Source organism: Gossypium arboreum, chromosome 8 (genome assembly GCF_025698485.1).
Source record: "Gossypium arboreum isolate Shixiya-1 chromosome 8, ASM2569848v2, whole genome shotgun sequence".
NCBI classification, from domain to species: Eukaryota; Viridiplantae; Streptophyta; class Magnoliopsida; order Malvales; family Malvaceae; genus Gossypium; species Gossypium arboreum.
The window spans coordinates 117,838,117-117,854,629 of NC_069077.1; the positions used below are offsets into that span (position 1 = coordinate 117,838,117).

General features: G+C 29.5%; 1 protein-coding gene across 1 annotated transcript; it reads right to left on the minus strand.

Moving 5' to 3' along the window:
• Nucleotides 1–12,959: 12,959 nt before the first annotated feature.
• Nucleotides 12,960–16,292, minus strand: LOC108462819 (putative clathrin assembly protein At5g57200). The gene is given in 13 exon segments (XM_053032084.1): nucleotides 12,960–12,980; nucleotides 13,199–13,276; nucleotides 13,366–13,446; nucleotides 13,560–13,624; nucleotides 13,712–13,781; nucleotides 13,986–14,036; nucleotides 14,154–14,240; nucleotides 14,317–14,436; nucleotides 14,561–14,571; nucleotides 15,084–15,222; nucleotides 15,534–15,631; nucleotides 15,759–15,828; nucleotides 15,911–16,292. Coding segments are annotated over 13 exon segments (981 nt in total). The 5' UTR covers nucleotides 16,001–16,292.
• Between the last annotated feature and the right edge of the window lie 221 nt (nucleotides 16,293–16,513).

Here is a 16,513-nt window from a genome sequence, read left to right on the forward strand (position 1 = left end):
AGTAGAAAATACCTATTTAGGGGTGGCAAGTTGGCTTAAATCAAGCCTACTTTGTGCCACACGGTCAGGGAATACGGGCGTGCCTTGTGGCCGTGTAAACAAAACAGTATTCTCTTAAAAATCACACGGCCTTGACACGAGTGTGTCATATGGTCGTGGGCTAGAGTCAATAGCTAGCTAAATATCACATGGCCAAAGCACACGGGCGTGTCTATTGGCCGTGGGTGAAAGTCAATATAGTTACCCTGTTTTGGCACGGCTGGTTCACATAGGTGTGTTTGATACCCGTGTGAGGCACACGGCTTGAACGCACGGGCGTGTGACCTTAACAGAACTGAAAATTTTCTATGTTCTGAATTTTATGAATGTGTTCGGTTTAGTTCTAACCGTTCTTAAATTTATGTTTTTGGTCTCGTAGACTATCTTAAGTGATGATTGCTTATGAAATGATGTTAAATAATATCTGTGATTTTGAATTGGTCCAAAATGTTCTGTCTGCCTGGTAATGCCTCGTAACCCTAATTCGATGTCGGTTACGGGTTAGGGGTGTTACAAAACTTGAGATTATAAATGCGTAAATGTGAATGATATATGTGAAATGAGTTGAATTGATTAAATTTTGAGCTTTGAAAAAGGACTTGGATATTAAAAAAACTTGAAATATGATAAAACATGGGAAATAGAATTCTCATTGCGAAAACAAAATAACTATATTGCGAATCACCCCAGAATTTTGAAAATCTTTCACTTTAGTCCCTGTTCCTCTTTATACTATTTTAAAGGCTACAATAAACCCGTATAAGACTTGAAAATGATACTAAGGCATATCAAAAGCTTAGATTGATCAAATTAATTAAATAAGTATTCAAAACCAAATGAATTTGACTATTGTTGCTTCGACAACAAATATAGTATCTCGATATCTTGACCCGACAATCAAGTCCAGTGTAGGGTTGTTACATAACCATACTTTTAATTATGGAATCTTAATACAACAATCATACTAAATGCTCTTTTTAATTCTATTCACTTGTAAACATGTATTTATCATGCATTCTAATTTCAAAAATAGTTAGAATCTAATATGGTATAGCGGTTTGATAGTGTTAAGGGTGGAAAAGTATTCGAATTACAACACTAAGAGCATAGTTTCTCAAGTGTGGAGGGATACTGGTGGGTGAAGATGGAATGTCATCAAAGTTGATTCGGACGATGACGACGATGTAGGGATGATCAAGGATGAGATGTTGGGATGGTGGTGAACTCTTGAAATCTCGATAGATGATCTTAGACCAGATGATCCTAAGCAGGACATTCGGTTGCATAGATGATCCTGAGAAGAACTAGGGTCCTCTTGATGTTGTAGATCAATTGAGTTAGTCTTTGGGTGATGATCTTGGCATGACCTAAGGTTCACCTGAGGTAGTGGATCAACTGAGTTAGTCTCTAGAGATGATTTAGGTGTGATTTGTGGTCTACCCAGCATAATGGATCGGCTAAGTTAGACCTGAGGATGATCTTGGTGCTCGTTGAGGTTGATCTTTGAGCTAATGACATTTGCGAAAGATGGGGCAAGGTTAGTGGGCATTGGAAGGCTTCCCTTTGAGGTAAACTTTGATGTTCAAGTTAGTAATTGGACTCAAACATTATATGAAAGGAAAAGTTTTGAAATATAAGGATAGAGGAGACTTTTTTGATGTAGATTGGATTGTGTAGTGAGAACTGAGTTGTTGGTATTGAAAGGCTTGTCCTTGAATGCTAGAGTGGTATTGAATTTATAACCAATAGGGAAGCAACTTGGTGTTGGATGTCCTGGTGGTGGCTAGCATGAAAGTATCTGTAAAGATGCATTGAACCAATAAGCAAGTGATTCTTGCTAGTAGGGGTTGAGGTTGAGAAGAGCTTTGGGCTTGGGCTTAGTCAAGGGCTTGATCTAATAACTTTTGAACCTTTCTAGGATCATTTTTATATGTTGCATTCTCAAGTGATCTTCTCAAGGATCATAATCTTTCACACACTTTTCAGATAAATTTTCACCCCAACAGATAGCATCACTAATACACCATTATTACAATATAATCTTTTTAAACACTTTTTAGGAACATATATCACAATTAAGTCACATAACTCTATGGCTTGTTAATGTATTTATGATTTAGATTATTGCTACTTTAATTAAGCTCCTGTAATATAGTTTTATTGTTTAATACAATTTCACTTTTAGTAACTCATAATAGAACTTAGTTAATTATATAGATCACGATCATCTAATAACGATATTGGTACAAAGTGCCCCACTCGATGATACTAATGGATCATTGCACCCCATCTAACGAATCCAATGAAAAAAATGTCCTTTAACTATCATACTCATACAAGCACTCATACACAAACCAACATATCATAATGGTAAAATGTGGTACTGCTATAGTCCTATTGGCATACCATCTATATTTCAAAACCTCATATTATGATTTATGAAGGTATTACATGATTAAAAAATATTAATACATTTCATTTGGTAATTGCTTGGTGTAAACATTGTTTTTAAGCAAATCAATAACACTTTTAACAAACATCATGATTAACATTAACTTAGCTAGCATAAGAGCAAACCAAATTTAATTTAAGCTCCAAGTTCAATTAAGAAACATGACTAGTCACAAAATTTCATTATAACGATCTCCATTCAAGGTTCCTTACTTGAGCTTTCATGGCTATAATCTATTCTTTTATATTTTGACTATATGCATATCATTTTTAAATCTCCTTTTGTCAATTATCAACTTTTCATCATTATTATTGTTCTGTTTCTCATACATGAACATGATCTATTAGTCATCAAATAACATGTTCTTTTATATCTTTTCATGTCTTATTTTAAATATAGTCATTTCTAATAATAATTACATTATTAATTGCAATCAATTACATTCTCACACTAAGCCACTTTTCATCATTTAATTCTTAAGCACATTAAACTCTCATTAATTTCCTAGTTATAGATCATAAATCACATCAAAATTTGTTGATAAGCTTCTAAAACACTAGGTGCATCGCATCAAACTTCAATCCACTAGCTTCTCTTTACCTTTTGTACTTCATTCACCCATGTTCTGATCTCTAGCTTAAATAAATATTCAATACACATTTAACAACAATTATTCAACTAAAATTCATGGATGCATAAAATGGATACTTCCCTGCTCTTTTAACACTAAATCGAAAGCTTAAGAACTTTTTAAAGCTCCATCCCTTCTAATAATTGTGATTAATTTAATGGGTCCAAATGAGTTTAGGACAAGGATCACTTTCTAAAATTAGTTATTTCTCCATGAAATGACAATAGAGGCTCTCAACTACAACGAGGTTTTTTCACTTCTCAGTGCCTTTTTTTTAGTTGCCTATTACAATTAGAAGAATTGAGAACTTTCTTTATTCTCTCCCCTTTCTTTTTGATGGAAAGAGGAAAATTAGGCTAAAGAGATAATAACCACTTCATCTAATTAGAAAATTTCATAACATTTGTTTTCTTAAGTGGAACCCTACGGTGGATCTCAAATTTCGGTTTAGATTAGTATGAAGCAACAATTCAAATGACTCTCTCTTCATTAATTTAAACATCCTTAGTAAATTTGCATCTTGAAGCCTTAGTTAATCACCACTTTCATCCTTATCCTTCATTGAAAATAACCCTGAAAAGGCATACACGGTTTGCCTTTGTTGAGGTTTTCCATCAAGTTTGTTGTTATAACAAGGAATGCAATAATACTAGTATGTGAATTAAATAAGAAGGTAAATAGCAGAAAGACATCAACTTTGTCAATGTTGGTCGAATTCAACAATCTTATCTTTGTGGAGCCTAGCTTAAAGAATGATTTTACTGAACAATGAACTCGATACAGCTATTGATTTCAACCTAGTGGATAATTGCAACCTCAATTAACCCTCACTCTCACTACACCAAAAATGTCATGAAAAGTAAATGTTAACCATTTATGACCTTTTTGGTGAAACGTCATGGATATAGCATAACTAAAAGTTAAGACTTTTAAAAATTTCACAAAAAGGTATCTTTTCTGTGACTTTTTAAAACGTCGTGAAAAGTATTATCTTTCATTACTTTTTAAAGCATCATATTGACCTAACACAAGTGTTACAAAATGATTTCCTTAAACATCATGAAAAAATCAATCCAAATCAACACGAAAAATGATTTAAAAATGTTGCGAAATGTTGTGTATTTTGTGATGTTTAGAAAGCATCATGAACAAATAGTTTAAAAATGACACTTTTAGTTACTTTTATATAATCGATTTAGAAACGTCACAAAAAAGACATTTTTAGTTACTTTTATTTTTTACTAAAAGGTAACGAAAGAATAAAAACGTCACAAAATGGATACTTTTAGTTACTTTTATTTTTTTGACTAAAAGATAACGAAATAATAAAAAACGTCACCAAAAAAATGCTTTTAGTTACTTTTATTTGGCTAAATGATAAAGAAAGAAATGAAAACTTCACAAAAAAAAAGAAATGAAAAATCATCAAAAGTCATGATGGTAATATTAAAAGTAACCAAAAGTCATAATGTAAATAAAGTAACAAAATGATTGCAAATATATAAAATCTACCAAACAAAAAGTTAAACCCAAGTACTAAGGTTCAAAAAGTAAAATACAAAGCCACGGAATAAAAACATAATGCAACTTATAGTTGAAAGTAACATAAAGTAATTTATGGTATGATGGACTAAATGGTTCGATCTCGAAGACTATCACATGACTTCATATTAGAGTCGCATCAATCGTTCTAACATTGTATTGGGAGGAATGATCATCAACAGCTTGCGATGTTAGATTCATAACTACTCCTAGCTAAACTTGTATCGTTAGCTCGTGAACCTTGGCTTAGAGGTTACGAGTCATCAGCCACAAAACTTGTAGAGGGGGCAATTTTCTCCATATGGATAGATTGATAATGCAATCTTTGTATGCTGGTACTTGGCAATTTAGATTCAATCAGAAGTATTATAAATAATTTCTTTTCTTACATTAACTACAAATTCTCATTTAAGATCTGTATTGAACTTTCAAGACAAATTACTAGAAACTCCTTCTAGTCTCCTGTCTTGAAAATCTTCCCCACCTTTTCAAATGTAATTTGGCCAACATTTAACATGTTCCTTATTAATAAAGAGGCCTAATTAATAGCTTAAATATCCATGAAGTCTACGGAGAAGGTTTGATCCCAATGTTATAGTATGAGCATAGCAATCAAAGTTTTGAATTCATTATATCATGTTTTCAATGTTAAGAATTAGAATTAATTAATTAATTTAAAATGGAAAATTAGGTAAAATCTCCTACAATTTAAAAATGGAATGGTAACTTATTTTAAACTTGCACATAGAATACAAGCATAAAAATAAACAAAAACTTACTTCTTTAAAGCAACATATGCTTCAACTTTCTCACAAAGGTACCTAGAGGAGTAGAATGCAATCAAATAATCATAGATTGGCCAGCTGAAATATGCAAAACTATCATATATTAAACAATTTCATGACAAAGAACCTTTCAACCCAAATTTAACAGAGAATCAACTGCTAGGATCTAATGCTCTTAGTGAAGTGGTTTCATTTATATGGATTTGTAATTTTTCAAACAAATTGGTTTAGTAATATATCCATCAGAATAATCAATATCTTAATATATTATCCTCAATAGTTTTTCCATGTAAAGCAAAATAAAAGCAAATATTGGCTTATTGATTATTTAATGTTTAACTAATATTAAGCGATATTACGTGGTCAGATCGTAATGCGTAATAGTAGATAATTTAAGTTTAATCAGAATTAAGAAAATCAATTAAAAGACTAATATCTCGTCTATCAAGTCCACTTGGGGAGATAAATTATCTTGGGTATCAGAGTGAATAACTCCCAAAAGGTAAAGATATAAATGTGTCTAATTTAACTGATAGTACATCAACAGGACCCAAGTAGAATATATTATATATCAATTTATGAATTTATTTACTTGTGATATTCATAGTGTGATATATTTTAATCCTAAGTGGATGATGGATTATGTATGCGTGACTCGTATATTTTGATGTAAATGAAAGCTTGAGTTCAAATAGATACGAAACTAAAAAATGATATGTTGGATATACAACTTTTGCAACATGTAGCATCATTCCACAATAATGGAATTCATAGCCCAATAAAAGTAAATGGTATCTTCTTAATGATACATGATATATGAAAAGTAACGTGACAACGGGTCATTTTTTTTAGTGATAAATGATTTAATTACTATTTGATAGTACTTAGCTTTTTAGCTTTTTATGGAAGAAGATGCAATGATTACCATAAGATAGAATAGAATCATATTGGGAGAACAAGAAATTAAGGATATTTTATAAGGGCAACACATTTATGATAAGGTCATTGGATGAGCACTTGATAAGTAGTTTTCGTGATGATATATAATAAAACAAAGCTCAGTCATGATACTTTAATGGAATGACTTCATAACTAAATAATGTTGTATTTAATAGGAAAAGAAGTAAAACTTAATTTCAAACTATTTGAGCGCTAATTATATATGTCCAATCAGTCCTTCTGCTAGCTCGAATAACCATAAATGAATTGCATGTAAAACTGACAATATGAAATGAATGAAAACAAATAAGTAAGAGAAATAGACAGCATGTATCACTGTCCATAGTGAATGTGTTTTCTTACTAAGTACAAAAGATGACTTAGAAATTAATTTAAGTTTTTTAAATTATTATTTAATTAATTATAATTAAATAATTTAAGTTCGAAGTAAGAATTAAATTGATTAGTCATCACAGCTTTGTTGAATAAGAAAATTAAATATATTTTTCTCATAGATTCTATTATGATAAATGTCACACCTAATTTCCATTAGGTCTAGAAATTTAGAAATAATTGAGGGATTAAATTGAAAGAATACATCATTTGGTGAATTTTATTGGAAAGTTAGGAGGATTAAATAACCAACTTAGGATCTGGTTGAAATCCAAGGTCGGTTTGGTTGGATTTAAACCAGTTGACTCGTAAGTGGGAAACATAATGATTGTCAAAGGACGAATTTTACACAGTTGGAGACCGTGCGAGAAGGGCTATAAATAGCTGAGAGGTCACTTCCAGGAGAGGATTTATCTCAATTCTACTTTATTTTCTTCCCTTATTTCATCTTTTTTGTTGCTCTAAAGATGGGACGGTTACGGTAAGCTCTACATGGAGCAGAAATTAGGAGGTATAAGTCCCAAAAATAGAGAATCCAGTAAGCTGTTGGCAGGAGTATGAAAGCTCTAACACAAAAAAAGCAAGCATTTGATGAAGGAAGATGCAATGATTACCATGAAATAAAATAGGATCATATTGGGAGAACAAATTTATCCCAAAGAGACTAAGGATATTTTATAAGGGAAACACATTTATGACAAGGTCATTGGATGAGCACTTGATAAGTAGCTTTCATGATGATATATAATAAAGGAGAGCTCAATCATGATACTTTACATGTTACAAGTCAAATGCATAATGCACAGGTATAGTCACTTGATCACCAAATAGTCCCAAAATAAGATCAACAATAAAATTCATCTTCCCTTAACATGTAATTTTATTCACCGTTAGATCTTGCTAGAAACCAAATTTGATAAAAACTTGCCAAACAAATTCAACCATCATGTCAAATCTTATCATACAAAAAACAAAAATAAATCAACCATAGTTAGCATAAATATAAGACATAGTATAAGTAACCATTAACACCAGTTGAACGATATTACTCTCCCTTACTCTATTTACGTCTTACTAGATTGCATAAAATTGTTTAGAAGGGATGAAATCAAATGCTACATCATCAATAATAGGGGTTGTAACTCGTAGAATAATAAGGATCTTCATGAAATCTAGATATAATATGTTTAATATTAGATATATCTTCAATATGATTTATATAAGTTGCAATTTATGTTTCTCTTGACCATTGATATTTTGTTGATCATTATAACTAAAAAGTGGTTCATCTTTTTTCACCCAAATATGATTTTATCGAAATATTCCTGTTAAATTTGTTGTTGCAACATTACATTTAATAGTTTGAAATTGCTTGTCATAGTCACTCATCATTCTATAATAGGAGGGTCTAATGTGCCCTTCTATCCAATAATTGTGACAAATAAATCTTCTATATCTCTTATTCACTTCCTCAAATGAAGAACATACATCTTTAGCTTTAACAAGAATTATAAAAGATTTAAATTTCTTATCATTGTAAGTAAGTGTAATTAAATCCTCAATGGCTTAGTTCGAATATTGTAGATGTCAAAATTTCATGAAGCTTCACACTTTAGCCTTCAAATCTCTTTAACTCAACTTTTGCATCATTTAATTCTTTTTGGTTTCTTTCAGAGTCACATTTTTCAGTAATCACATCATCTTGTTATTTGATAATCAATTTGAGCTTTGTGGTTGTTTGAGCGTGATAATTTCTTCCCTTAAAGACTCATTCATCAGGCATACCATTTCTCATTTCTTCAACATATGGTAGTAAGCTTCCTCCAGCGATTCAAAGGGTGCATTTTCATTATTTGAATTTAACTTTGTCACTATTTTGGACTTTATTACAACATGATTTTCAACAGATGCAACAAGTGTAACATAGTTTCTTAGTTTATCTAAATTAGAAACATTTCTTCATCACTCCAAGTTATTGCAAATGACTTTTGCTTCTTGATGATGTTAGCACATTTAGATTGAATATGTCCAAAGACCTTGCATTTATAGCCTTGAATCGTCTTCTTTGCTTGAGAACTCTTTTCCACATGGATCTTGTTTTGACTACCGTCCTTTACAACATTTGAATTCATTTTCATTTTTAGAGAATTTTTTAAAGGCCCTGTTGAAATATTTTGTAAGTTCATCCAATTGCTCTTTAATTTCAACAATGGATCCAATTGTTTAATTCTTTTTGGTACAACATCTTTCTGAACATTGAAAGCAATATACTTTTTAGGTTTGATCTTATCTATTTTAGTCTCCTCCACATTCATTTTAAAGGTTCTAAGTGAACCTATGAGTTTGTCTCTCCTGAGTGTGGTGAAATTTTTAGCTTCCTCGATTGATGTAACATTAATAGCAAACCTCTTTAGTAAGAATCACATAACCTCATGCTCTAGTTTAACATTAGAGAAATGTTTACAAGACTAAATACTTCCTTATAAAGTTAACATAAATGCACATAAAACTCAAAAAAAATTTCATCTTTATGCATTTTAAAAATTTCAAACTTGGTTTTTAGAATCTAAAGTTCTGACATGTGTATGATATCATTTACTTAATCTTGATTTTGCAATATTGTTTATGCTTCCTTAGTTGACTCACACATTGAGATGATATTAAATTACTCCATATCAACTTCATTGAATGTTGCATTTAAGGCTTTTGAATTGCTATGTGCATTTATCACTTCATTAGTTGTGTATTTGCTTCTCTTCTTTAAAAGTATGGTGCCGTCAGTAGCCATGGTTGTTGGTCGAGTCCACCCATCTTTTAAAGCCTTCCAAGCCCATTCATTTATTGACATGATGAAAGTCGGCTTCCACTACAAATAGTTTAATGAACCAAGTATCAATAGTACTCAAGTGATTGAACTACCTTCCTTCATGGATCTTATGTTAGCTAAGTGAGACCAGGATCTTCTTCAAGTATGTTTAAAGTCTGCTCTAATACCAATTGAAAAAGTACTCGTAGTTTGCCTTTGATGAAGTTTTTGGTCAATTTTGTTGTTATAACAAAGAATGCAACGATACTATTGTGTGAATTAAGTAATAAAGTAAAGAGTAGAAAGATACCAATTGTGTTAACACAACTTAGATTCAATAGTCGTACCTTGTAGAGCCTATATCAAAGAATGATTTTACTTAACAATTAATTTGAAACAACTATTTATTTAAGCTTAGTCTACCTTCACTCTAATGGATAATTCCAACTTTAAAGTTATCTTCAAATTATTACAATTACTCACCCAAAAATCTCTTTTACAAACAAAATCTCTTTATGAATAATATCTAAATAAATTGGAGAGTAAAATGCTCGGAAGAATGCCTCAAGTAATTCAAAGAAAATACTCTTGAAAAGTACAAATAAAGCACTCAAAAAATCTGCTTTCATCATTTGCGATAGTTATATTTATAGGCTACTTTTTTCTAGCTTATCTCAAGAAGATAAGTAATCTTTGAATTTCGAACTTGATTTATGCTAGATAAAGCTCCAATTTTGAAATACTTAACTTTAAATTCAAAATGTTATCTACTGCACAAGTGAGCTGCCCAACTTTATCAAATAAAGTATAAGCAAATTTGAAAATTTTCACACATTTCAAAATTCCTACAAAAGATTAGACATTATCCAAACTTTATCTAGTTCCTTTTGTACATTAAATATCTTGCATTTGCTACTTAATACATCCTTTAATAATAATAAAAAAAGAAAAGAAAACATTAAGCATTTACAAGTCAAGGTCACGAATACAAACTACTTTGAATGTCATAGAAAACTTCTTGTTATTCATGTTATAACATAAAGTTCAACAATGAAGTATAACAATCGAAGTTTCTAACCAGCTTTTCATTTGGTGTTTTAACAAAACCCTGTAGCAAATAAGAGAACTTACAACCCATAGAAATTCAATTAATTAAAAGGAACTGTAAGCAACCTCAATATATAGGATGGAGGCTAAGACCACACTACCAATGGTTTGGTAATTGTTGATGAGTGTTATTTCATATGCACGATGGAGATTGAGACTATATTACATCATATTTAGGGTTGTCTTACGACAATGGTAATTTGGAGGGAAATGGGTTACTATTGGATGAGTAAATAACTTTTTTAGGGCTTCGTACCATGGCTTTCAAATATCTATAAAGGAAATGGGTTTAAAAAAGTAGCCATTGGAGTGGTTATTCTATGGGCATTTTGTACAAAAAGAAATCTGGCAACTATTGTCTTTGAATTGGATCATTTATTGTCGAAGGAAGGCCTCTAACAACTTTATCGTTTCAAAGGCTAATAATCTAGCCCTTTCATATTCTTGTAGAGCATGGTTTAGTGAAGAGGATGGATGAAATCTAGATAAAAGACATCCCCACCATATTATTGGATGTAATAAATGTTTCATGTACCACATTGATTCATTTATAAAAGTAGTATTTTATTTAAAAATTGATTAATAAATTGTATCTAAAAATTTTATTTGAATTAATTGAATCAGATTACATGATAAAAATTTTAATATAGTCTAAAAGATTACAACGAACTTACTCATGGTCCAAATAATTTCAAATACCATTTATTAAATGTTTGCATTAGTGAAAACATATACATGAATAAATTAAATTAAAGAAGAAAAAATAAAATTTAAAATAATGTAGGATGGTTCTATTGCAGTAAAATTGAATTTGGTGGGATGCTAAAAAGAGGAGGTTCTCCAAAGGGATTAAAATGACCTATATGTTGCACTTGTAGCTGTTGAGGGTATCGGTAAGGTACTATCATCATCATTGGTTGCTGCTGTTGTGGATATTGTTGTTGTTGAGTCAATATTGGCATCATCTGTACATTAGTTGGTGCTGCAATGTGGTTGGGCATTATAAATGTATCTTGAAATGGGTTTTGAACAATAGCCACCCCTTCATATCCATATCTTGCATTTGTCAGCTGTTTTTGTCTTCTAATAGCTTCATCTTCATAAACGCTATATACTAATAACTTATTGAATCCATTCGCCTGTCCAAAACAATTCACTACAATTACCACTAAATGGATGTAATAACACAATCTTTTGGGTAAATGTTTTTTATTATAAAGTTAAATGTGGACATTCAACCGATAGTTCAACTAATGCGGTCAAGAGATTAAGCCCTAAAACAGACACGTCACACCCCCTACCCCATAATAGTAGCATAATGAACATTGAGTAAAGAAAACTAACCAATTCACTTTCTACCGCATGAGTTGTGTTGTTACTCGGTGCTGTAAAAAGCGCTAGGTCCCATTGTTCACTTAAATTATGACTTGCTAAATTAGTTCCTTCATAGAAAAAGATTAAAAGTTAGTTGACATGATCAATTTATGGATTTTAAATAAAAAAGTTGAAACCTAAATCTTTAAAAACAAAAACCATTGATCTGGATAAAACATTGATTTAATTTTTAATTTCATCTCTGTATTTTACGAAAATAGAGATAGTTTTATATATCAAATTTTAATCTTCAGTATTTTATGAGAATTGAAAAGTTATTCCAATTGATGGTAAACAGATGAACTTGTATAGTTAAATTTTGCCTTTTTTTTTTTTGCATGTAAATGATTGGAATACTATTTTTGTTAATTACTTGCATATAAATTACTACATAATTGATTTTCAAGTCACTAATTTAACAATAAAGTTTAATAATGTTATTTTCTCTATTTTCAAAAGTACAAGAAACAAAAAAAAATTTAACTTTTTCAATTTTGTAAAACAGATTATTGAAATTGAAAATCAAACTTAAAAAACTCGCAAATAAATCAAAGTGCAATATTTGAAAATACCTGACGGAACAATTGCAAGAGCCATTCCATTGTTTTTCTCTATTTCGAGAGTTGTCGGATTTGTTTCATATGGACCCTTAAGAAAAAACAAGAAGTTGTTTAGTAAAAAAACCTCAACCTACATATATTACATTTATTAAATGAAAACTGAAATACATATTAAAAAAAAAAACCTACCAACAAATCTTCCATTGGTATAAGTTGTCGGGGTTCCTCCAGTTTGTTCTTTTCTTGGTCATTAATCAATAATTTATTAATTCTAATTTCTCCTTGCTTTTTTGTTTCATCTGACGCTACTTCTGGTACTTGCTCTCGCCCTTCATTTTCCTAGAATCAAATTCTGAAATTTATATTTTTCTTCAACACCTCATAAAATACAACTTTTTAAATTATTGCTCTCAATCTCTTTTTAACTATATAGTAATTACTATTATAATGTGTTGACTAGTTTGAGGTTTTTCTTTTTAACTCTAGACATTATAACAAATCCTTTTAAAATTTAAATTTTATATGTAAATAAAATTGCACATAATAATAATTTTTTTTGAAACAACTTACTAATTTATTTTGGACAGAACCCGATTGTGGAGCTTCTTTTACATATTCTTCCATTGTTGCAAGAAAAGATGGTGGTGGCTGCTTCAGCTCATTGCATTGGAAAAACAAGTGTAAGACACTATGTGCATTATAATTTATATATATATATATATATATAAGAATTTAACCTGTCTTCATGTTGGAAACTGAAAGTTCTTAGCAAGTTCTAATCCTTTGCAATATTCATAAAATTCAGCCAGTTCTTCTACCTGCGTACATTTTTAAAAAATATATATTCCAAAAAAAAAACATAAAAATGAAACTCTACTCCAAGTAGTAATATATTAAAATTAAAAGTATTTTTAAATAAAAAATTATCAACCTGTTGACCAGCTCTTTTGTATATTTCGAGAGCTTTGATTGCATCATCTTGTGACATTCTAAAAACTGTAAAAAAAAAAAGTTTGACATTAATATATAATGAAATATAAACTTATAATATTATTATTATTTTTATCTCAGTGCCAACATAACCTACCACGTCTATGAGATTCATAATTCCATCATTGATAGCACAATATATTTTGAAACTCTCTTTTAATACCTGCATTAACAATATATAATACAGACAAGAAAAGGTTTATACAAAATGCAACTGAAAATTTAAAGTTGAAATTTATTGATTAATAAAATACATAACCTTTAGACCTTAAATAATAAATTAATTTCTCTTTTTCATGGACGTGTTATTAATTTTATAAAGGTTTTTTTTAAAAAAAGAGAGGATATCTATGTATTGAGCACATACCAAAGCTAATGCATATTGGATAAGGTAAATATCAGAAGCCGCTCCTTCAGGCTGCAAGAGTTTATAATTGATATAAACAAAGTATTAAAGAATACTAAATATTTTTTAACCTCTTAATAATGAAAAGGTATACTGCGCTAATTTAAAATGAGAAATAAAAACAAATACCTGACAGCCGATAAGACGAGAAAGAAGTTGTTGTAGTGCTGGCAATTGCTCTATTAATTCCTCGGTACTCTTTCTTCTACTTTGTCCCTGTAAAAATAAAGAAAATTTATTCATCCTATAATTAATTAATATTAACTTTGATTATAACATCTAAAATAAGAACCTTGCTTGAGCCACCGGATGCTAATTTTATCAATCGTTCTGCTTCAATGTCATATTGTAACACTCTAAAACAATCGAGTCTCTCTTCTAGAAAAATTACATACGTCTTAACCCATACTGTGTGACAATCCTCAAAAAAAAAAAAAACCAGCGTACTTATTAGAGTTTATAAGAATTTATTGACTAAAAATATTAAAGTAAAATGAGTAAATTAATTTGATATAATATGTGAATTTTGATTTTATATAATCTATTGCTTACTTATATTGTGTCACGAGCCAATTCAATCGGAAAATTACTAAAACTCTTATATATATATATATATATATACAAAGTAAGTTATATGAAAGTGTTTATGTCCTATTATATTTTATAAATCAATGAAAAATTAACCATAAAATAATATGAACTAAGAACACATACATATGAAACATTTAACTTTATCATTATAATTAAAGCATCATTTAATTTTTATATAAAATTTTAGTAAGTATATTTGTTACACCCATATTATAAGTGTGCCATAAATCTATTTTTTATATATAACTTTGATTTTAATTTAACTATGTGCATTAATTGTAATTTTGATACAAATAAACTCAAATATTTTTATATTATTAGGCCAATAAATTTTTTAAGGATAATATAATTGTTTGTATATACTATAAATAAACTTAAAATATTGTAACCTCAGCGTTAAGGTTCAAAATCAAATTTACATTAAAAATTACATAAAATTGATATATGACATTGGAAATATCAACGTACCAAAATGACTTGAATCATCTTTAAAGTTAGATATTTGGAGAAAATTTCCTCTATGAGCGTAGTTTAGAAGCTCATCTCGGAAGGTAGGATCTCCTTCTCTTAATGTTCTATGAATAACTATCAATATCTTTGTAGCAACCTGTTTTCATTTGGTAAACCACATGGAAACCAAAAACAAAAAGGATAAGCAAATGAAAGAAAAAAAATTATTTGCAAATTTTTTTTCAAAATTCTAAATGAAAATAAATTTCTTTTGTTTTCATTGAAAAATAAATTATTTTATTTGAAGATTTAAAATTTATTTTACAATAACACGTAAGAAAATTCCCACGATAAAAAAAAAACATTTTTGTATTGACCAATTTTGTGAATGTATATATAGTTAATGAAAAACACCAAAAATGTAAAATATAAGAAAAAGAGGAAATTAAGGTAAAAAAAAAATGTTACAATCCAGCTTCGAGTCTTGGATAATCTTTTTGCTAAAGCTTGAACGCAATATGCTATATCTGTTTGTGGTCGTGATACTGACGTTGCTGCAAATATTTCTACCAACATTCCAAATGAAAAAACAAAACACGTATACCAAATGAGAATCATTAATAAAAAAATGTATTAAAAAAATAAACATAAACTCATGTAGAAGAGCCATTGCTTTATATATGGAAAACTAACTTCGAACATGCCGTTCTTTTGGAGGAGATTCAATATGGTTGGTCGCTTTTATAATTGTAATGTCTAATTCCTGCATGAATATCAAACAAATTATATATTAAAACAATTAATAATTAAACCTAAAAATAATTAAGAGAAAATAAATTATACACCTTGAAATTACTGTTGAATTTTGCAAGGCCAATCTTGGTTTTGTCTTTGAGAACCCCATATGCCTTTCTAAGAGTATTCAATGTTCCCATCGTTGTATTTCTTTCTTCTTCTTTTTCTTATTTCTAAAAAAGAAATAAGAAAAAGAAGAAGTTGTAATACAAAATTTTAACAGTGGCAGAAGGATCAATTAAATGTCTACAATTTTTGTCTGGAAAATACAGATAAAGTTACGATGTTTCTATATGTTTGACCTTTTTGTTTGTTTGTTTGTTTTGATTTTCTGTTAACAAATAAACGAAAAACAAAAGCTAACAAAATGACTCTATCCCTTTCTCTAAAATAGGTCTAACGAAAAATAGCTAATTTAGATCTTTTTGTAGTTTAACCATCTTTAAATAATTTCATTCAATTTTTTAAACATATTGCAATCTCTAAAGCAAGTGAAAAACCAAAAAAACAAATGATATCACAAAATTCAATTTGATTCAAATCCATTTCTCTACTTTTTTTTTTTTTTTGAGATGAAACAATTATTAAATTTACAAGAAAGGAAATATGAGCAAAAGTGAATGCAAAAGTGGGCTACAATAATTGCAACAAGC